The sequence below is a fragment of the Castanea sativa genome, chromosome 6 (assembly GCF_040712315.1).
Source record: "Castanea sativa cultivar Marrone di Chiusa Pesio chromosome 6, ASM4071231v1".
Classification (NCBI taxonomy): Eukaryota; Viridiplantae; Streptophyta; class Magnoliopsida; order Fagales; family Fagaceae; genus Castanea; species Castanea sativa.
This window is the reverse complement of record NC_134018.1, coordinates 54,700,554-54,724,702: the sequence shown is the minus strand read 5'-3', so window position 1 is coordinate 54,724,702 and position 24,149 is coordinate 54,700,554. Positions and strand designations below refer to the sequence as shown.

At 33.3% G+C, this 24,149-nt stretch overlaps 2 protein-coding genes across 3 annotated transcripts; both read right to left on the bottom strand.

Annotated features, from left to right (window-relative positions):
* Window positions 1-6,546: 6,546 nt before the first annotated feature.
* Window positions 6,547-13,024, bottom strand: LOC142638815 (subtilisin-like protease SBT4.14). Of its 2 annotated transcripts, XM_075812878.1 has the most exons (11): window positions 12,902-13,024; window positions 12,716-12,807; window positions 12,328-12,425; window positions 12,081-12,224; window positions 11,613-11,718; window positions 9,220-9,733; window positions 8,849-8,946; window positions 8,529-8,753; window positions 8,346-8,457; window positions 8,024-8,237; window positions 6,547-7,286 (listed from the first exon to the last, which is right to left on the bottom strand). In XM_075812878.1, the coding sequence occupies exons 1-11, from the start codon at window positions 12,983-12,985 to the stop codon at window positions 6,745-6,747; spliced, it is 2,229 nt and encodes a 742-aa protein (XP_075668993.1). In that variant the 5' UTR covers window positions 12,986-13,024; the 3' UTR covers window positions 6,547-6,744. The 2 variants fall into 2 exon arrangements, with proteins under 2 accessions (XP_075668993.1, XP_075668995.1); XM_075812880.1 differs by lacking the exons at window positions 12,716-12,807; window positions 12,902-13,024 and having other exon boundaries at window positions 12,332-12,385.
* A 4,010-nt stretch (window positions 13,025-17,034) lies between these two features.
* Window positions 17,035-23,816, bottom strand: LOC142641434 (subtilisin-like protease SBT4.14). The gene is made up of 11 exons (XM_075815873.1): window positions 23,503-23,816; window positions 23,320-23,411; window positions 22,938-23,035; window positions 22,693-22,836; window positions 22,264-22,369; window positions 20,751-21,264; window positions 19,321-19,418; window positions 18,995-19,225; window positions 18,658-18,769; window positions 18,340-18,553; window positions 17,035-17,714 (listed from the first exon to the last, which is right to left on the bottom strand). The coding sequence occupies exons 1-11, from the start codon at window positions 23,620-23,622 to the stop codon at window positions 17,176-17,178; spliced, it is 2,268 nt and encodes a 755-aa protein (XP_075671988.1). The 5' UTR covers window positions 23,623-23,816; the 3' UTR covers window positions 17,035-17,175.
* Window positions 23,817-24,149: the final 333 nt, after the last annotated feature.

Below are 24,149 nucleotides of genomic sequence, written 5' to 3'. Positions count from 1 at the left end.
AATGTATAGGATGAGGAATGGAAAGAGGATCCTTTTATAGGTGAGTAAAGGTGATTTACTTAACAACTTGATCTCATTATCATATAGGAATAGAAAGTATATCTTTCCCATTCAGGGAAAAAATATCACTACCGGCCACCACCTTTTTTTTACTTTTATTTATTTTTTATTTTAAACATTCATAAGTGCACTCTTTCAATTGAGAGAGACAGAGAGGACAGGTAAGGAGCGTAATCAGCAATCCAATGTAGCAAGATTCATTGCCTAGGAAGGTAGCCACTAGCCATGACTATGGTGTAAACTAGTTGAATTAGGCCATAATTAGGAAGTTGATACAATGTTAAATATTTACGTAGTTCTGTCAAAATATGGGAATTCAACATAGATTTTTGTAAATACCACTTTTCAACATTGAACTAATTACATGGAGCTCGTCTAGTTGTGCATTTAGAAAAGAGTTTTAAAATTCTTTCTGTTAAAAAAAAAAAAAACAGTCTGGTTAGAGTTCTTTCTGACAAAACTAATTTGTAGTCTTTTAGGAAGCAAGAGTTGGAAATTGGAGTTTTTAGGTGGGGACTTTAGAACTAATGTTAAAGTAGTATTCAGTAGTCACAATTTATTTAACTCTCAATCGGATTCAGACTCTCTAGATTTCGTAGGGTACTTTATCAAATAGATTTCCTTAAATCCTAACCAGACAATTCTTTAATGATTTAATAGTTTAAATATTGTCACGTTAACATTTCACTAACAATAATCTTAATTATTTTGTTTGCAACATTATTTTTTTATTATAAAAATATTGTTAGTAGAATGCTGACATGACAGAATCCAGACTCTTAAATCATAAAAGAATGGTTAGGATTTTAAAAAAATCTATTGGTAGAGTATCCTAGGAAATTTAGAAGATCTAAATCCTTCTCAAAAACTCTACAATTTGTCAGTTAAAACTCTTTATCCCATAAACTCTACTACTAAAAACTCCACGTCTACAACTACAAGTGACAACAATATTATTGCAATACCACTAGAAACTCTCATACTTTTAGACTTTGCTATTGTTTGATACAAAGATAAAGTACTAAAATGAAGGGAAGGGGCTAGAAATGGAGTCCAAGCCCACTCCACCCACTGGTCCACACCAGCCAGCTCTATTTTAGGGAGCCATATGATTCTAGGCATACATGGGTTGGCAGGGAATAATTAACAATGGCCTTTTTCTACTTTTTAGCCACTATCCATAGATTTTCTTTTTCCGTGTTTCATGCGCATGTGTAAGCTTTCATTCCAAGGGAAACTATGCACGTTATGTTGGTGGATAAACCAACACAAGCACAAACTCGAATCCTCATTTGTGGACAACTTTTTATGTGTGTTTCTGAGTGAGCTGTGCTGTGATCCAATGTTCATGTCATCACTTTTAGTGTCCATTTCAAGTCTGCCAAACTGCCACTTCTAGGGCCATTTTAGTGGAACTTGAGTTCCATGTAAAATATTTTAGCACTATATCTACTTGAAACTCGAGTTTACTAAACTTGATTTTCACTTGAAACTTGAGTTTGCAAATTCGAGTTCTAAAAATGGGTACATAACTAAATAACCTTGGGAATAAACTTTTCGGTCATTTTTTATGTAGCAAAAACTGAATATTTGGCAATAAAATCCATATATAATGGTGCTAATAAATGCTACATTTACCGCATAGCAATGGCAGACAGTGACACCATCTGAAGATTGTAGAACAATGTGTTTGTCATCTTAGGAATACATCAAATCCGAGTTTTAGATCCCATAATTTTCAATGCTTTGCATAAATTGCGAAATATGCCTAACTATTACATTAGGGACTAGCCATTAGCTTGGCCAACCTGTTCTTTTCTTTTCTCTGCCTCTCACTCTGGTGGTCCAACTCTTTTATAAAATATTGTATCCACTTGATTGTTAGATGAAGCTTATTTCAGTCTCCATTGATTATTTTTCTTCCCTTCTGATCTTATGTCATTTTTTCTCTAAAGCTGTTAATGAGTATTGAGTAGTGTGATGGGGGTGTTCAGATTCTTGTCCATGAAGCAAATAGCAAGGTGGTCCTGCTCTCGGCCAAATTATAGTGCAAACGGCACTTAGTAGTCCGTTATTGTTATTATTGTACTATCAAAATATTGTATAATTTTTTAATAGCCCAACCTGGCAACCCCATTTAAAACCCAAATAAGTGTTTGGATGTAGAGATCAATGTATTTGTTGAGATCATAGATAGTGGGGAGGCGGAGGTAGAGTTTGAACCATTGGAGCACCACAAAGGATGTTATAACCATTGGACTATTACTTTAACTCGCCAATGTATTTCTATTACTTTATTCATACAACCAAAATCCCAAATCCATATATTCATACATAGAAGGGAAAAAATAATAATTCTAAAACTTTTAATCTATGTGCCTAGGGGCAATGCCGATTAGACCAACTAGAGAATCCCAATTAATACCCAAATTAGTTTCAGGAATAGTATTAAAAACATTGTAAATTAAAGACAGTTCCAATGCAATTAGACATTAGAGGGTTCTCAGCCATCACAATGCTATCAAATGGGAAGCAAATTCTTTGTAACTCAACTGACATCTTTAAGGGTTTCCAACAAAAATGTTTATAGTTCAAAACCCTCCTTCCCATTGTAACTATTGAATTAAAAAAAAAAAAACCTTCAATGTTTACTTATTTCATTCATCTGATGAAATTTCGTAACTTTCTTTCCTTGCCTTTCCTACCCAGAAAAAGGCAGAGTAATTGAATTTGTTCATAAAGAACCTCCCAAAAATGAGATAATCAATCTCCATGAAGGCATGAACTGCCTAAGAAACAAAACTTACATGTCATATACACGCAAATAAAATTAACATGATCTTACTCGCAAAAAATTCATGATGATCTGAGGGCTAATTTGCAGCCCTGGGATCTTCTTTGTCCTCAGGTTCAATCTTCTGAGTATGAAACATTTGTTTTAAGCCAGATATGCAGTAAACAAAACCCAAGACAATTAAAGCAACAAAGCAAGTAAGGTAAAACGCGAACAACAATGTGGATATTAAAGGGTATTTCTTGTTTGAACTTTTCATGTCCTTCTTAGAAACCATAACCATACCAAGGAGTGCAAATACAAAGAACATATATATACAACAACTGAAAGCTGTTGTTAGGCAATTCTTAAGCTTCGGCGGCATCTCGCTATGCAATTAAACCAGGCATATTATATGTACATACTAGGCTGTTGGCCCTTGAAATTCTCTAAACGCCTATAAACTTTTGGATGTCGAAGAAATTTTCATTTCCATCTCCAACTTTAATTTGTGTTTTTGGGATTCAATTTGGTAGGGAGGAGGAAAAGAAAATGAGGCTTCGGGGTTTGATTTCAATAAATAGGATTGGATTGTCTGAAATGATGTTACAATTGTTCATTGTGATGCTGTCAAATACTCAAAGCCTAAAACAGAGGCAGTAACTTCTAAAGTTGTTACGAAAGCTGGTTTTGCTTAAAGCGGCAGTCCACATTCACAATCCACAACTGCTAGTTTGTTACAAATTGGAAAAAGTGGACCTTGACTTGGATGCTTTATTAAATTGATCAACTCTGGAGTTGATCAATTTAATAAAGATCGACTTTGGAGTTGTATTTGTAGGTGTATATTGCTTACAGATTATGTCTTTTTGACCAATTCTTGTTATGAAGCTATCTTGGGGCCACATTACAAGGTAACTGACAGAGTAGTTTCTGTAAGAGAGTTCCAAAATGAGGCAACGTATGCATGTCTTATCACATTCCAGCTTGTACAATGTATGGGAGTGGCAATTTGCATTTGTGCATTGTCAAGATAGGGATATTCCAACTACATGGACAGACATAAACCCTCATATTTAATGATTACGTTAAAACCACTCAAACCTACCAGAATCTATTTATTAAGCAGGTTGACACAATATGATCCACGTAATATGTTTAATAAATATGTATTTTTTTAGTTCGATAGTTGAGGGAGGGGAGATTTGAATCTTGGATGTCTTTGTTTGAAACATTCAAAATTGCCAACCAGTTGAGCTTGTAGGCTCTTGGCTAAACAGGCTTTATTAGGTTATTGTATGTATAAACATATCTTATTATATTGGGTTGACAAGAACACAATTGGGGTGTCCATGGGTTGAGTTAGATTAGGTTTGGGTACACCCGCCACTCAATTTGACCACTTTAGGTGTAGAAGTTCTATGCTTGCCACCAACTGCCAATTCCTTCGAAATCGATTGCCATATGCCTTGTAATTCCTCTGGTTAGGTCAAACAAAGTCATTTATCTTGTGATATGTGTCATTGTTGTCGTGAAACTCAAGAGACCTAATAGAGATCTCACCAGCTCCGATGGAGATCTCGGTAGACCTGTTAAGATCTCCACTAGATTTGGCAGAGATCTTAACAAATTTATGAAGAATGACAACAAAAGTTGAAGAAGGTGCCTTACAATGAGAGGAGAAGGAGGAGGATGACAAATTTTTCGGTTAGATCAGTTTAATCAAGTCTTAGACAAAGAAACCTGCCACTTGACCTGCCAATATTGGGTTTTCTTGGAAAAGACCTTTCATCAATTGCCATACACTTGAACTTGAGCAAGTTTTGGATAGGTTGATTTCAGGTTGTATATATTTCTCAAGCCTGGATTTGAGTTTGGGTTAGGTAACCCTAGACATGATCCAATACAACTCAATTATAGTACTAATAGTATATAATCTAAACGTTTTTATTTCACATTAATGAAGTTCAATCCAAATTTAGAAATACACAAAATGAAATGAGAGTTTTTTATTCTCCCATATTTTGGGTAAAAGAGTTAGGAACTTTAAGGTTTCTTAGAAGAACTTGCCTATAACCATTGAAATTTATTTAATTACTCATTTCTATATTTATTATTCGAATATTTGTTAATTAAAAATGACTTTTATTTTATATGGATAATATTTTTTTTTGTGTCAAAATGTGTAAACTTATTGACATGAACAATCATTTCGGGTTGACTGCAACACAAAAATGACTCATTTAGTAATATTGTCAAAATGAGTCAAATGAGTCGAATATATATTTATGCTAATCCGCAAAAAATCATATTACATATATAGATTGTGTCAAACGCCGTGCCATTGAAATTTGACTTTACCACTTAAAATTTTTTGCTAATCCCACAAATTTTACATCGCTATATTTATACTAATCCTGCAAACTTTAACATATGTATATTCATGCTAATTCCCCTCTTAAAATCATATTACATCTGTATATTTATGCTAATCCTGCAAATTTTAACATTGGCACCCTTAAAATGTTTAAAGTATTACTATAAAATTTACTTCAGAATTGCGCCATTAAAATTTGAAAATAAATCTTTTCTTTTTATTGACAATATTATGGCATTCAGTTGGTTTCTCTTTAAGGATGGCATGAGATGGAAGACATTTACAATTTGTTTGGAATGAGAGAAAAAAAATTGAATAAAGAGGATATTTTCCAAGTATTTCCTTACTTAAGAGTTTACTAGGAAGGAATGGAATATGAGTGGAATGCCAATGTTATCCATATTTTAAAAGAGATAAATAGAAGGTGAATAATACTAATACAATTACATATTTCTTCAAATTCCATTCATTTGTTTTATAAATCTAAAAAACATTAGATCAAAGTTTTTTTTTTTTTAAACAGCAGATTTATATCATGAGGAATCATCCAAACTATTCCCTAAAATTTTTACAGAACTTGGATTCTCTTTTTTGATGAATGAGAAAATTTATCAAAAACAAACAAAACAAAACATTACAAAGCACAACAACTTAAGCTTGTTGAAATAGACCTCTCAACATTAACAATTTATACCTCCCAACATTACCAAATTATAATCGAGCATTAATTCTTTTACACTCGTTAATCGTTATTGTATATCGCTTGTACACATTAATCATTTCACGTTTTAAATGTGGATATTAATAAAAAAATATGGACATCACTTGTGAAATTATAGACAATCAATGAATGTGAGATAACAATTACAATTTACATTACCAACTAACAAAAAGCAAAAATTACTACCTTTACCCTTGAAAAACAGGAACCTCCGAAGGCCACAAAAAGTATATTTAATTTGAATAGAGTTTTTGACATTTTTACATCAAGCAAGACTGTGTCTAACATCAACAATTAATAATGTTACATAATATATACAATATATGGAGTTTTTATTGAAAATTTTGATTTTCGTTCCTATTGTGATATTTATGTACTGAGTAGTGTGGTTTGTTAAGGAGTGAAATCCCACATTGAGTACTAATAAAAATGGTGAATGATTAATATAAAATAGTTAGACCCAAACTCATAAACTTAAGTCTTTTGGGTCAAATGGTATCTTATATGTTATATTAGCTATTCAATTGAAGTTTATAATATCAATTATTATAGTCATGAGATTTATACTTTATCTCCATATAGTTGCACTAATGTATAGAATTGACCAACAAATAGTTAAGAAAGAAAACAGATCAACTTAATTAATTTAGAGAAATTAATCATCAAGCGAAGCTTAGAACATAGTTCAAATTGCTATGCATATATTACATGTAAAGACTGGTAAAGAGCACATTAGAACAATCTTCACCTTTTATCATTCAGACTCCTAACTCTTTCTTTCTTTCCTGTAATTCACAGTATTTAGTATGAGTATCAACCTTGTGGGCTGTAAATGACAATAGGGCTCTTCACAGTGTGACGGGAGCTTTTCCATACAAGTGAACCTGAGACCATTATGCTTGACATTTTTGGATTTGCCCTCACAACAACCTTGAAGCTACGCTTTTGCAAGACCCGAGTGAAGGAGAGAGTCATGGGCTTAACAGTGATTTCAACTCCTTTGGGAGCTATAATGGTGGCATTGTATATGGATATGGCTTGACCAACATTGGTAACTCTTCTTCGGAAAACACCTGTTGTTGGCTCTTGCTTGTTTTTCAAGCTAAGTTGCATTGTGGGATAGTTGAGAGCATCGTAACCAAGTCCAGGAATGATTTTGGAACAGTTTATGTGTTGCGGACCAACTAAGACTGGCAAAGTGGATCCACTGTAGCCCTCTCTACATAAGAATTGGATGTAACTCATTTCATCCATGTCATAGATTAAGCCAGGGTTCACAGCTCTAGTTGGGTTCATTTGACCAGCACCAAAGGCAAATTCTCCATCGTCATTCACCCTCCGACTCATAGGTTTTGCTTGACCAAGATTGCAAGGAAGTGTCAACCATGAAGAAGTTAAGCATTAAGGAAAGTAATTACAAAAGAATTCTTCGGATTAATAGATGTCAATCATCCCATGGGGTATACAAATTTTACAAACATCAGTATTTGTATCGATTTTTAAACGTAATACACAAAAATAATTAAAAATGTTATTTGTTATGTTATTGGTGTGACATTGTAAGTTTTTTTTTTTTTTGGTTAATAAAATTCGATGGTACAAAATTCATGTAGCATGCTCAAAAACAACCGTTTTGTACTTTTGTTGGGAAGCAACAATTCATAATCTTTTCATAATTGTTGACATAACAAATTGTGATTGACACATCACTTTCACGCATTCGTAAACATGAAAAATCGTTATTGGAGCAACATTATTACTTTATTGCGAGCTCGTCATTGATATTACTTTTATGAGTACAAATCACATGTTAATTTAATAATTATGACTTTTATGCATGGGTACAAATCACAACATGTTAGTTCATTAATTATGAAAAAGACTATGAAACTTTTTATGTCGTTATAATTTCTTTCAAAGATGAGTTAATAGTTGGGGAGAAGGAGGGAGGGTCCGAATCACAGATATGTGACACGATAAAAAATGTCATTACAATTAGGCTATCACTTGAATGCTACCGTCCTTTGACTAAAACACGCAAAAATAGTAAACATTATCCAAAATACCTTGGTCTATTCTTTTTAGTTATTACCTGTGGTCAAGATGGCAGATTTGATTGCAGCTGGGCTCCAATCTGGGTGGAATGACTTAACATAGGCAGCCACTCCAGCAATGTGTGGACATGCCATGGAAGTCCCAGACATAATTGTAAAGTCTGAAAATTGGGTGTCACCTTTCAATCCGGTGAGCGACCTCATAGGTGTAAAAGCTGCTAAGATGTTAACACCGGGTGCTGCAATATCAGGCTGTACCACAGCACACAGGAAACAGAAACATATATGTCAAAGCCAACCAAATGGAATTGATAGAGGGTCTTTGATTTATACTTTTGGATGAAACAATAAAATCTATACCTTGAGAATGTGCAATGATCCTGGATTTGGACCACGAGATGAAAATACAGCCACAAATGGAGCAGGTGCTCTTTTTGTTGCATGGGTCCTGTATATCACTGCTGATGGTGTTCTACATTGAACAAGAAATTAAGTCAATTCCTTAATTTATCTATGTCAATTAAATATATCATGAATAATTACTTTGTGGACTTCAAGTAGTCCTCGATGACTTCGCCTATGGTACCATCCACCATGGTTCCGGGTGCCATGAAAATTTCGGCAGCATCATAAATTTGATCACTTTCAATTATAGTGCCAACCCCACCAATTCCTTTAACAACAGAATCAGAACCCCTCGTTCCTAATTTGCAATAAACAAGCCTTCCCTTAACCTTGGCAGGGTCTAACGAGTCCTCTGTACAAAACCTGTTACATTACCAAAAGGTTCTAAGTATATAATTATTTTTGTGAAATTTTCCCCTCATATACTTTCGATTGATGAACAAATGAAAAGTACTTACAATGCACTCTCCTTGCTTTCAGAGTTAAGGGCCGCATCAGTCCCTCTAATAAGTGGGTATAATTCCTTTTTTGGATTGAATGTGCTGACCCCAAGCCCCTGTATAGAGTTGGATAATAAATTAGTACAAAAATAAATGTTGAATTTTTTGAAAATATAATCGTTAAGAGCTTTATAGTTCAACTAGTTGGAATCCGCTGATGTTCCAACCTGAAACATCTTCAAACTTTGTTGAGGATCTATAGCCAACCTCAAATTTTGAGGCTAAATTTTTTTAATTTAATGCTTATCTATAGTTTGTCTATGCAATAATATGTATAAAAAAAAGTTCTTATTTTTAACAGCTTTATGAAAAAAATAGTAATTACTTACTGTGATGTTCCTTCCATTTCCCAAATGAACGTTGCTCCTAAAATCCCTATCAATGCCACTAGCTGCCACGGTTAGGATCCATGGTGCACTATTCGCTACAGAAGCTAGATTTGGTCCATCATTTCCAGCCGATGCCACAGTGATAATACCTTTCTTCATGGCATGAAATGCACCGATGGATATAGAGTCAGCCGTGTAATTTACATTCCCTCCACCAATAGAAATTGATATAACATCCACGCCATCATACGCAGCAGCATCAAAAGCAGCAAGTATATCCATATCCGAACACCCAAAGCTGATCCAACAGACCTTGTACATGGCTACCCTAGCCGAAGGCACTGCACCACGTGCCGTACCATTGGCCAGCCCATAGAGGCTTGCATTTGGAACAATGTTTCCGGCTAAGGTTGACGATGTGTGGGTCCCATGGCCATCGACATCCACCGGAGAGAAGATGTCAGCCGGATCGGGGACACGATCGAGCTTGAAGTATTTGGCTCCTATGAGCTTGCTTCAAGTACCCAAAAGAAAGGTGGTCAGAGAGAAAGAACACCTAGGTTAGGCCATGCCATGCAACTCCCACATCATAAAAATTACTATAAATGTCTAAGAATTAGAAAAACAGAATAATTAATATGTAACATATGTTTTGGTTTAAGAAAGACATCAATTTGACTCATTGGGGGGAGAGAAAGTTGGACATTGAAAATATTTTTGAGTTTGGAATTTACTGGGTCTAAATAAAAATAGCTACTCTTTGAGCTCTAATTTATAAGAATTACAACTTTTAATTTATTATCATTGTAGTTTTTAGAAATCAGAACCACGTGAATTGGTGTAGAGAATGGAAGAGGGGAAGTCAATGTTTGAGCCACTAATATGAGACATCACAAAAAATATCATTACTATTAGATTAACCACCACTTGAACTTAAGAATATCTTAAGTTGAGGTCCTTTTTTGGGACAAAATTACCAAAATATAATTATATAAACATTAAACACTAATGTCTATATCTCAAACAACAACTTATTACACTTTACTTTTTGATGTTTAGGATTATAACTCTGCCCTTGTGTCTCTATTTATTTATTTATTTGAGTTTCACTAAAACTTGACAGTACCATTTACGGCACATTCATATTAATGGTGATTTATAAATATTGAAGAAGGCCTTCAATAATCATTTTCCATCTTGAACATACAGGGAAAAAATGGTTCATGGTTTGGCATGCACTTCCAAAATTGTCATTGATTTTTTTTTTTTATTATTATTGAAAATGACATGCTTTGAGGAAATGTGATATCATTTTCTATGTTTCAAAACATACATGGACATTAACAATTGAGAATGACCCAAATGATAAGATTTAATGCTTCCTCAGGTTTTATTGTTTGTTTAGCACAAAAAAACAAAAGTGTCTCTGTTGATCCAAACTCATTTTTTAAAATTCTAGATGTTGGCCTAGGAGAAAGAGCGATAAGATCATTTCTGAAACGATTTAAAAAAAAAAGCTAATTGTTAACTGCTACCAAAATATGGATGCTAAAAGTAATTTTGATGCTACCAACCCATTTTCATAAAAGGGAAATTTTGATACTAAAAGTAATTTTAAGAGTCGATGCAGTAGTGAAAAAAAAAAAAATACACATTCACTTGAGACACATTAATCTAAATTGATGCATAAAACTTGTCTCATAGGATGTTTTCACCAATTAATCTCAATTAATTTCTCGAAACAGTCATTGCCATAAAAAAGATTAAATCTTGTTTTTCTCGCATTTTAAGAAACGAGGTCCTACTTAGAGGGCGTTTGGATAGCCCAAACGTGCATTCACGTCCAAGTTTTGTTTTTTTTTTTTTTTTTTTTTTCAATGCGTGTTTGTTACTGTTCATTGGTTATGAACAGTGATTTTAGGCCAATGAACAGTGTTTTTTACTCCTTTAAAAATTATTTTGCTACAGTGTTTTCAGTTTTCAGTTTTCAGCAATAAGTTCTATCCAAACGGACCCTTAATCATTGAAATTTCCTTAAAAGGGCTTCTCAAATTTCTAAGAATGTGTTTTGGAATTGGATTCTATTAACATTAGCAAAAAAATCTAAACCCCACAAGAAAGAGACAGATGTCATTGGGTCATAAGATCATTTAGCATTCTACAAATACTCTAGAAAGTATCTTCTGAGAAGATAATATGCAAAGCCTTCCCCACAAAATGTGGGACACATATGTTCTATTCCTAAGGCTCTTTTTCTTTTTTTCTTTTTTATTTATGAAGGAACTATTTTTTAGGAAAAAAAAATGAAGAGGGGGTAGCTTCATATTGCCAGGTGCATAAAAAAATATTCAGGGAAAAAAAAGTGCATCAAAAGAATAAGGACAGGATTTTACTTGTTGCATCCGGAAAAATTAGCAAACTGGCCACAAGATCCTTTCCATTTTTTGGGTGGAGGACCAAGCCCATCATCCTTAAAGCTTTTAGATTGCGGAGTAACCCCTGTAGACGAGTTGCATCAGTTTTATATATATTTTTAGTACAAAGTTCAAGCCTGATTTGTGCAATTTTCTTTAACCTACCATGTAACAATTTATAAAATTATTTATGCTTATTATTTAAACAAGTCATATAACTTATTTAAAAGGTTTGCAATTTTTTCTATACACTATCCATAGATGTGTATTAATATTATGTAAACAAGTCACATAACTCATTAAAAATTTGTGTGATTAAATCTATACATAGTAAGTTGGAGAGGAAGATGGTTACAAACCGGTTTTGAGCTATATTTTTTTTCCTATTTTAAATTTTGAATACAAAACTAAATCCATTAAGTTGAATTAAAAACAAAATCCAAGAACCTGTATCAAGTAGACCGACAATTATGTCTCTTTCTGTTTTTAATTTTCTTTTTGCAGTTAAAGGTAACCCGGAAAAATCCCATGATCTTGTAGTATGTAGCTTGTGATACCGATTCGGGATCACTGAAGACACCTGGTCCATACCTATATAATTCACAATAAAAACTCAGTTACTATAAATCAATATTTTATATGAATAATTGAATCCAAATAAGTGGGGAACATATATAACAATAGCTTCACGTACTTGCCAACTTTTGGGCTTCATCTTCATATAATTTTGCGGCAAATGCATTGAAGCTGTTACAATAGCTATAGACCATGGAGTCCTTAGCATCAATTTGGCTGTTCCATGCATATAAGTTATAAAGTAAAAAAAAAAAAAAAAAAAACCTTTTGGTTGTTCAACTGCATAAATATGCCTAATAGTACAAGTGTTTATTAATTAATTCAATAAGTTTAGGAACATAAAAAATTTCATAACTTTTTTCATAATAACTAACGTGACCTTTTGTAATTGATGTACGATAAAAGTGAGATAGTAGTGGAATAATGTGAATATGATATTGTTGCAATTACAAGTTGTCACCATAAGAAATTGCGAAAAATGTTATTTACAGACAAAGTCTACCTACCTTCCTTTCACGGAAGAGAGAAGATGGACATGTGTTTTAGTTGCATTGTCTTTGTCCACTGGACGATCTCCCAAGTAAACAATGTAAAATTTCTGCACAACTTACATCATTACCATGAGAGAGAGAGAGAGAGAGAGAGAGAGAGAGAGTTATTAGATAATATGGATCCAGACAAAGAATACACACCTTTTGCTCGTCTCCAATTACACCAACAAGACCTATCAAGAATAAGAGAAGAGGAAGAGTGTGGAAACCTTTTTGTCTCAACATGTTTAGAATTTTAGCTTTGTATATAGCTAGATCTCCTGCGCTAGCTGTGTATTAATAGTAGTGCATCCTCTATAGTCTAGAAGAAACCAAAAAAAAAAAATAACAATAACAAAAGCAGTTTGTGGATAAGAGTACGAGACTTGAACTTGACTTTTTCAGCTCCTATTGCTCAGCGTTTTGGTTAGGAAACCTTGAAAGAAAGATAACAGGAATTTCTGGTTCTCTTGTGCTGTTGTCAATGTCATAATATGGCCTAGGCTAGCTTGCTTCTTTTGGAGAAACTTTGCTGAACATTGCACTTCTGTTTCAGTCTGTTTCATAAATTTGTTACAAGAATGATCCATGTAAGGATTTATGGTTGGTCTATCATATGTGGGCCATGACATATTTAAAGCATATACCAATTCTGAAATTATTCATATTAATTAACCAACAGCATATTACAAATTGATTTAAGCAGGTTGAGGTTGTCCATAAATATATTGTATTCCCCAAGTTTTTGCTTTGCCAAAATTTATTTCTTAAATAAATACTCAAAATAGAAATGATCTTCAACTTTTCTTGAGTGGAACCCACCAATTTATGATCTATAAGATGATTGGCATCGGTATGGCTGTATTTTGAAACAATTTACATCATGTTTCTTTGATTTAGGCTTAATGGGAAATTATAAAATTTTACAGATCTGAAACTTTAAAATAACCTCAAAATATCAGTGTCAAATTCAAAGGAGGATTAGCTTGTGAACAAAGAAGAAACCACAACATAAAGGAACCCATTTTTCTTGAATTCCAATTCAAGCAAGTCAACCTATCAGTATCCAATAGTAAAAATAAGGTAGCTTAAAAGCTTCTTGGAGGAGAATAGTTGAGTTTTATTTTAAATTTTACCCAGCTAAGAAGAAAAGAAGTACGTGTCTGATATCCAAATAAAAAATTTTGACTCAAACAACAGCAATAAAAAGAGGGAAAAGGTTGGGGTGGAGTTAGATATATAGACTGTCAGCATTTATAAGCATTCTCTTCAAAATCTTATTTTTTTTTTTTTAAGAGAGTTTTATCCTATGGCGTTCGCTCCTGATAATAGCTCTTCAAAATCTAATTGATTACCTTCCTCACACCTAATATAAACCAAAGAGAAGATGAAGGGGGGAACATCAGAGTTTAATCTATTTACTTGTTTTCATTCATCACAATGTTAAATGTGAGAGAGACATCAAGATAAGCACACAATAATAATATGCCATTTTTAGTAGGATAGAGTCCTCTCATTTTCAAAAGCAAATAGAAAGAGTAACAGTTCAACTACATACACCAAAAATTTCACATAAGATTTTCACAAATTCTCTCACATAAAGTTATATCATTCACCTCATTTTCATCCACCACAACTCAAAGAAAAATTAGAATATGTAAAAATTCTCTAAATTTCTCATTTTCTATAGACTTAATATTATAATCTAAATATAGACACCAACGTGACACGACACGACATAGGACAGAGTGACACAACAACGCTTAACAAATTAGGACACAACATGGTAGGAATACCACAATTAATTAAATAGTTAAAATCAGTTTGTGTGTGTATATATATATATTATTTATAGGCATATTTTGTGTTCATTTTATTTTTTCAAAATATATAACTATTAGAATTTTTTTTTTTTGAGGGGGAATTAGAATTTTTTTTTTTAAACAAATTTTTAATTAAATAATTTTTTATTAGTAAGTTACACACACCAATGAATTTTGAACACACGACCATACTCTTTGATCTAGAACTTATTAGGAGAGGAGGTGTTAGTTAAGTTTGAAGCTCTCTCTTTTTTGACCCTTTCCTTCCAACACATTGAGGACCTGCATGTAAAACTATCCCTAATATGTCTGATACACAGGCATGTTAAAGGATTTAAAGTATCCATGCTTCTTACCTAAACACCTTTCCAGTAAATCAAGATAATAATCTAAAATTGGTAGTTTGAGGCAAGATTTAGGGTCCGTTTGGATAGATCTTATTACTGAAAATTGAAAACACTGCAGCAAAATAATTTTTAAATGTGTGAATAGTGCTGTGGACATATTTTTAATATTTTTTTTCTGAATAAAGTGCTTGTGGGTCCCATGAACAGTGCGGCTACAGTGCGTGAACAGTAAAATTAGTCTTCCGCATAGTGAAATAACGTGCATGAACAGTACCGGTTACCGTTCATGCACGTTGAAAAAAAAAAAAAAAAAAAAGAGAGGACAAAACGCAGAAAAGCAAAACGTAGCAACAATAATCCTTATCCAAACCGCACCTTAGTAGAAAATTTTTCAAAATTGAATTCCATACAACTTTGAAAGCCTAAAAATGGAGACTATTACAAAATGATGCTACCTCAGTTGCTGAATTTGGAAGCAAGGCCAGTTTTCTGTAATTTCGTCCAAACTACTATAAAAGGCCCAAAGTTTCAAAAACAAATGTTGTCACAATTCACAACAAAAGAAATTCAAAAACCCAATCGAGCCGTAAAAGTATTGAAGTGTAAATCCATGTTTAAACCCTAAAGAAATGTCCCTAAAATTCATTCCCCCCGCCAAAAACCACCACCACTCTCAGTCTCCCTCATGCTCCTCACACACCTTCTCTCTCCCTAAAGCCCTAACCTTATCCCTAGGAAAAAGCAGAAACTCCATTATTGCCCGCCTTTATCCCTGAATTGGACCAGGTTGAAGCCAATACGCTCCCAATTGCCATTTGATTTCCATTATAGTTACTCAAAGAATAACCTAAATTTGAGGTCCATTGGGCTCCGGAAGCCCAAGTACTCTCCTTTCGGGCTATTGCTAATGGACTGGTGTGTGCGCCCCGGTCAACAACTCAACTAAGGTTCAAACCCTCCTTCCTCTATTGTAATTAAATGTTTAGTAGTTTGAAACTCATCCCCAATATGAAATCTCATCATTCTTTCCTTGCTCATAGGCTTAAGTTTTTTGGCTTAAGTAGTATCCCTATAATATTAACCTTTTAATTAATGTCTCCCTAACGTGTTTCACTCCCCCAATAACTAAACTAAGGCTCAAATCCCTCCATTGTAATTATTTAATTATAAAAAATAAATAAAATGTTTAATGCTTACTTGTTTGAAACTCATCACCAATATGAAATCCTATCATTTTATATCCTTAGCTTTTCTTTCTTTTCTTTTTTCTTTTTAAAAAAATGCGTATATCATGATATATCATGCAAATCATGATCTTACAAACAAAAATTCATGATGATGGTCTAATTTGCAGCCGTGGGTTCTTCTTCGTCCTCAAGTTTGATCTCGAGTATGCAAGATATGTCTTAAGCTAGACATGCAGTATACAAAAGCCGGGATAATTATAGCGACAAAACAAGTAATGTAAAATGCTTTCATTCTTACATAATCGATCAATTTTTAACTATCTTCTAAGCTTCATTGAAGCTTAGGACATAGTTAAAATTTGCTATCTTACATAAGCATACATGTATACAAGACTGGTAAAGAGCACACTAGACCACCTTCACCTTTTATTATCCAGAGTCTTGAACTGTTTCATTTTTTTCTTATTGTTTATAAGAAAATAAATTTAAATAGTTACTTATGTCATGTGGAAAATATTTGACAAAAGAATAACTTCGGTAAATTGTAGTTATTTACTACAAATAACCACCTCTCCTTGGTTTTTTGGAAATAACTACTATCTATTGCCACAAGTAGAAGATTTGGTTTTAAAAGAAAGCTTTCCAACCTCTATCAAGAGAGATCAATCTATGCTTTTAGGGATGTCCATACGAGCATGGATGTAGGCAAATCATTTCACACTTGTAGGAATGTCCACACTCTCCTGTAATTTAGGAGCAGGCTCTTGTAATCTAATTATTAGGCTTGTTAATTTAAGTTTGTACTTGTGTTCTTAGGTAATCAAGTGACATTGTACTTGTGTTCTTAAATTATTAAGTAAGTTGTAATAATTCATATTTCTTGCTTGATCATTTGCATGTGCACTTGATTTTCCTCATTTTTATCATTAACTTGTGCATTTCTAACCAAAAAAAAAATCACATTAAGTTTGGCTGTACTGAACCCATATTCTCTTCATCAATGTCAAATAATTGTTCTTGAGTGATTTCCAATCAAGAACAACACTAAATAATTTTTATCAAACTTTTTAGTATGAGCATCAACCTTGTGGACTATAAATGACAATAGGGCTCCTTACAGTGTGACGGGAGCTCTTCCATACAAGTGAACCTGTAGAGACCATTGAAATAGTTGGCTGTGCCTTCACAACCACCTTAAAGCTAAGCTTCTGCAAGACTCTAGTGAAGGAGAGTGTCATGGGCATAACAGTGATTTCAACTCCTTTGGGAGCTATAATGGTAGCATTGTAGATGGATATGGCTTGACCAACATTGGTAACTCTTCTTCGGAAAACACCTATTGTTGGCTCTTGCTTGTTTTTCAAGCTAAGTTGCATTGTGGGATAGTTGAGAGCATCAGAGCCAAGTCCAGGAACGATTTTGGAACAGTTTATGGGTTGTGGGCCAACGAGGACCGGTAAACTGGATCCACTGTAGCCCTCTTTGCATAAGAATTGGATGTAACTCATTTCATCCATGTCATAGACTAAGCCAGGGGTCACAGCTCTAGTTGGGTTCACTTGACCAACACCAAAGGCAAATTCTCCATCTTCGTTCACCCTCCGGCTCATAGGTGTTGCTTCATCAAGATTGCAAGTGTCAGCCATAAAGATGTTAAGCATTAAGGAAAGTAATTAATGAATAATTATTGAAGAATTCTTCAGATTAATAGAATTCCCCTTTCCTAAGAGTGATATTAGGGGTATACAAATTTTACAAGATAAGCAGTTGTATCGATTTTTAAATGCAATACAAAAAAGTAATTAAAAAATTTATGTATTATGTTGTTGATGTGACATGACCAGTCACATTATTAAGCCAATTCGTAAGTTTTTTTAATTAAAAAAAATCCATAGTACAAAATCCATGGATTATGCTTAAAACAAAACAGACTTGCAAAGGACACAACACAACAATTTATAATTTTTTCATAATTGCTGCAATGACAAATTGTGATTGGGTCAACATCACTTTCAAACAATATTAACATGGCAAACTATGATTAGAGCAACACTATTTTTCACATAAACTCACCATTGATTTTACTTTTAGTAATACCAATTACAACATATCATCTTAATAATTATGAAAAAGATTGTGAAAAATTTTGTCCTATTTTCTTTTTTGGAGGTAAATGCTTGGGAGTAGGAGGTGAAGTTGGAGCCATGGACATGAGGCATTGGTCTATTCTTTTGAATTAGTACCTGTGGTTAAGATGGCAGATTTGATTGCAGCTGGACTCCAAGCTGGGTGGAATGACTTCACATAGGCGGCCACTCCAGCAATGTGAGGACATGCCATGGAAGTCCCAGACAAGATTGAAAATTCTGAAAATTGGGTGTCACCTTTCAATCCAGTGAGCGACCTCAGCGGTGTAAAAGCTGCCAAAATGTTAACACCGGGTGCTGCAATATCAGGCTGTACCATGGCACATAGGGAACAGAAACATTTATGTTCAAGCCAAGTAGACAGGATAAAGGGTCTTTGATTTATACTTTTGCATGAAACAACAGAATCCATACCTTGAGAATGTGCAATGATCCTGGATTTGGACCACGAGATGAAAATAAAGGCACGAATGGAGCAGGTGCTTTTTTTGTTGTACGGGTCCTGTATATCACTGCTGATGGTGTTCTACATTGAACAAGAAATTAAGTCAATTACTTATTACTACTCTCTCAAATAACCAAACATATCAGGAATTTCATCAAGGATTATGTTCTAAGTGTAACAAAACTTTTCCCTATTGACTAACATTTTCATTTTTTTTTTCTTTTGTCAAGAATTTTGAATTTGTCATCAGCAACATACCGTAAAGGCATTTTATTAATAAATAAAAAAACAACCAAGAATTATTACTTTGTGGACTTTGTGTACTCATTGATGAATTCTCCTATGGTACCATTCACAATGGTTCCGGGTGCCATGAAAATTTTAGCAACATCAAAATCAAGAAATTGATCACTTTCAATTATTGCGCCAACCCCACCAATTCCTTTAACAACAGATTCAGAACCAGCCTCAGCTAATTTGCAGTAGACAAGCCTTCCCTTAACCTTGGCAGGGTCTAACGAGCCTTCCGAACAGTAGCTGTTACATTACAAAAAGGTTCTAAGTATACAACTCTTTTTGTGAAATTTTCCACTTATACACTTCTGCTCGATGAGCAAATGAAAAGTACTTACATTGCATCTTCCTTGGTTGAAGCATTACGGGCCGCATCAGCCCCACTAATAAGTGGGTATAATTCCTTTCCTGGATTGAATGCGCTAATCCCATGCCCCTGCATGAAGTTGGATGATAAAATAGTACAGATATGGAACTAGGATTCTAACTTAGGTTTTTCCTTGTTATTGTTGGGGCAAAAGGATTGAACCGAAATTTTTTGTGTTTTTCTTTGGAGTTTCATGGATCAATTTGTAAATTTTTTAGAAGAGGGGGAGGCAAGAATATACATTTTGGGGGAACATTTTAATTTTCTAGGAATATTTACTAGCCTATTTTTTTTTAAAGGGAGGGGGCCATATATATGCCCCCTAACCCTTACCTAGGTCTATCCTTATTTCTAATAGAGTTTTTTAAAGTTCAAATCTTCTATCTTCCCTTATAATTATTGAATTATAAAAATTTTAAAAACAAAAGGAAAAAAAGAAAGAAAAAGAAGCAAAACTTGCTATTTCAAGAATAAATACAGTTATTTAGAATTAAATGAGATAAATAAATATGAGAGAGAGAGAGAGAGAGAGAGAGAGAGAGAGAGGGAGAGAATGTTGCCATACAAGTTTAGTTGATTTTAAAAATTTTAAAAGGGCCTACCTTTGTATGGTTTTATTTTATATATGCCAATTTAATTAATATTATTAGATAAAGACTTATTTTTGAAGATATGAATTACATTTAATTTTGTTCAACAATGGTACTTTTTATTTTTTAGGTTAAGGGAAAAAAAATGATAGAAGAAGACCAAAAATAACATTAATAGAAAAAATAAAAAATAGCATGTCAATTAAATAAGCGACATAAAGTACGACTTCAAATATAATAAAATAAAGGAAAATATATATGTGGCCGACGCTAACTAATGTTTTGAGGATCTATAGTTGAACACAAAATTTTGAGACTAAAATTTTGTTGTTATAATGGTAGGTTTTATTAGGACAAAATTTCTCTCCAAGTTAATTTGGAAAGAAATCAAGCAAATTCCATTTATATATTTTTATTAGATGTGAATTTTGACAAATCTATCGTTAAATTATATTTTTATTATTATATCCACCATGCTATATCATCCATCAAATATTTAAATTTGAAAATTATGCATAAAAAATAAGTTTTTAAATTGAATAGTAACATCTTATTTAAACAAAATTTGACATACATGTTAAAAACATAAAGAACATATAATCTAATAACTAGATTTTCAAAATATATAACTATGTTGATTTTTTAGTGAGAGTTTTAAGAGATTTCTCTTTAAACTATTTTGAAGAGAATCTTTGTCTTATTTTAAATATATTACTTACCAATGGTTTGTTTATGCAATACACGGATTAATGTAAGATAAAGAATAAAATATTATTTTTAACAGCTTTATGAAAAAATAGTAATTACTTACTGAGATGTTCCTTCCATTTCCCAAGTGAACTCTGCTCCTAAAATCCCTATCAATGCCACTAGCTGCCACGGTTAGGATCCAAGGTGCATGATTTGACACAGATAATAGAGATGGTCCATCATTTCCAGCAGATGCCACAGTGATAATACCCTTCTTCATGGCATGAAATGCACCGATTGATATAGAGCCAGTCGTGTAATTTGTAGACACTCCACCGATAGAAATTGATATAACATCCACACCATCGTACGCAGCAGCATCAAAAGCAGCAAGTATATCCATATCCGAGCACCCAGAGCTGACCCAACAGACCTTGTACATGGCTACCCTAGCCGAAGGCACTGCACCACGTGCTGTACCATTGGCCAGCCCATAGAGGCTTGCATTTGGAACAACGTTTCCGGCTGAGGTTGATGATGTGTGGGTCCCATGGCCTGCGACATCTACTGGAGATAAGACGTCAGCCGGATCGGGGAGGCGATCAAGCTTGAAGTATTTGGCTCCTATGAGCTTGCTTCAAGTACCCAAAAGAAAAGGTTGGCAGAGAGAAAGAATATACATGTCATGAAAAATACTATAAGTTTGTGGTAAAATATTTTTGAGTTTGGTATTTACAAATTTTTGAGTTTAATTTATAGGAATTACAAATTTTTTACTTATTGTAGTTTTAAAAATCACAACAACATTCAATAAGAGGTGAATTGGTATAAATACTGGGGAGAGGGGAAGACATCATACGAACCACTTATATGAGACATAACAAAATATAATATTAGCACTGGACTAATTATCACTTGAACTTAAAGATATCTTAAGTTGAAGTTCTTCTTTGGGAGAAAGTCACCAAAGAATAAACACTAATGTCTATGTCCCAAACTACAACTTATTATACTTTATTTTTTAATGTATCAGAATTATAATTTTACCCTTATGTCTCTGATTTTTTATTTGAGTTTCACTAAAACTAGACACAATTTATGTCTTTGTTCACATTCATAATAAAGGCGATTTGTTTCTCAAAATAAATAAAGGTGATTTATTAATATTGAAGAAGGCCTAATTTGGTATTTTTTACACAAATCATTTTCCTTCTTGAACATACAGGGAAAAAATGGATCATGGTTTCGCATATACTTCCAAAATTGCCATTGATTTATTATTATTATTATTGAAAATGAAAGGTTTTCAAGAAATGTGATATCATTTTCCATGTTTCAAAAAATAGATCGGCATTGACAATCGAGAATGAACCGAATGGCAAGATTTAATGCTTCCTCAGGTTTCTCTGTTTGTTTAGCACAAAAGAAAGTGTCTCTGTTGATCCAAATTCATTTTAGAAATTCTAGATGTTGGCCTAAGAGAGAGAGAGAGAGAGAGAGAGAGAGAGAAGACCATTTCTGAAGGAACTATGTTTTAGGAAAAAATGAAGAGAGTGAGCTTCATATTGCTAGGTGCATAAAAAAATATACAGGAAAAAAAAAAGTGCATCAAAAGAATAAGGACAGGATTTTACTTGTTGCATACGGAGAAATTAGCAAAGTGGCCACAAGATCCTTTCCATTTTTTGGGTGGCGGACCAAACCCATCATCCTTAAAGCTTTTAGACTGTGGAGTAATTCCTGTTAGCGGTAGACCAATTGCATCAGTTTTATATTTTATTTTTTAGTATAAAGTTTAGCTTCTAACCAATTTAGAGTTATCTCCTCTAATCCACTATCTGATGATTTATAAAATTATTTATGCGTATTATTTAAACAAATCACATAATTCATTTAAAAAATCGTGTAATTTTAAACTGCACATAGATGATTTTTTCTATTGCCAAATAGTAAATTGGAGGAAAATTGTTACAAACCAGTTTTGAGCTAAATTTTTTCCTATTTTTAAAATTTAAATACAAAAATAAAACCATAAAGTTGAATTAAAAAGAAAATCCAAGAACCTGTATCAATTAGACCGACAACTATGTCTCTTTCTGTTTTTAATTTTCTTTTTGCAATTTGAGGTAATCCGACAAAGTCCCATGATCTTGTAGTATGCAGCTTGTGATACTGATTCGGGATAACGGATAAAACCTGGTCCATACCTATATAATTCACAACAAAAACTCAGTTACTATAAATCAATATATCATATAAATAACTGAATCCAAATAATTGGGGAACATGTAACAATAGCTTCACGTACTTGCCAACTTTTGGGCTTCATCTTCGGATAATTTTGCGGCAAATGCATTGAGGCTGTAATGATAGCTATGGACCATGGACTCCTTAACATCATTTTCGCTGTTCCATGCATATATGTTATCAAATCAAGAAACCTTTTGGTTGTTCAAACTGCATATATATGCCTAAAAAGTACATGTATATGCGTTCATTAATTCTAAGTCCAAGAACATAAAAAAGTTTCTTAAATTTTTTCATGATAACTAACGTGTTTGTAATTGGTGTATAGTAAAAGTGGGATCAGGTGGAATAATGTGAATGTAACATTGTTGCAATTACAAGTTATCACCTTAAGAAATTATGAAAAATATTATAGAAAAAATTATTTATTTGAGTCAACCTACCTTCCTTTCACGGAAGAGAGGAGATGATTGTGTGTTTGAGTTGCATGGTCTTTGTCCACTGGATGATCTCCCAAGTAAATGATGTAAAATTTCTGTACAACTTAACACGATCATTGAGAGAGAGAGAGAGAGAGAGAGAGAGAGAGTTATGAGATAATATGGATCCAGACAAAGAATTTATACCTTTTGCTCATCTCCAATTACACCAACAAGACCTATCAAGAATAAGAGAAAACAAAGAGCGCTAGCATAGAAACCTTTTCCTCTGAACATGTTTACAATATTAGCTTTGTGTAATCTCATTCAGGGTGCTGTGTATTAAGAAAAAAAATCAAAGATCAGACCCTTCTATGATACAACTTTGCCACAATAACTTTGATGTAGCATGTGGCTTGTTGTGAGTAATTGAGAAAAAATTATAGATCCATATGAAAATGAACAGGCAACCAGCTACAATCTATTACATAGAATAGTAATGAAAAGTAATGCTATAAAGCGCGTGGTTTTAGAATAGTTGGTGTATTAATAGTATTGCATTTCCTCTGTAGTGTTTTGACAAAGGAACTTGAATTATTTGACTTTTTCAGCTCCGATATTTGCTCAGGTTTCTAGTTAGGAAACCTTAAAAGGAAGATAACAGGTTCTCCCGTGCTGTAGTAGTCAATGTCATAAATATTTGGCAACCGATATGAGATGGTTGAGTGGCCCATAAACCACTCAGTTGGGATTTTAGACATCATAAATATATTGTACCATATATTCCCCAATTTGTTGCATTGCCAAATTTTATTTCTTAAATAAATACTAATTGAAATGATATTTGGGGGTTC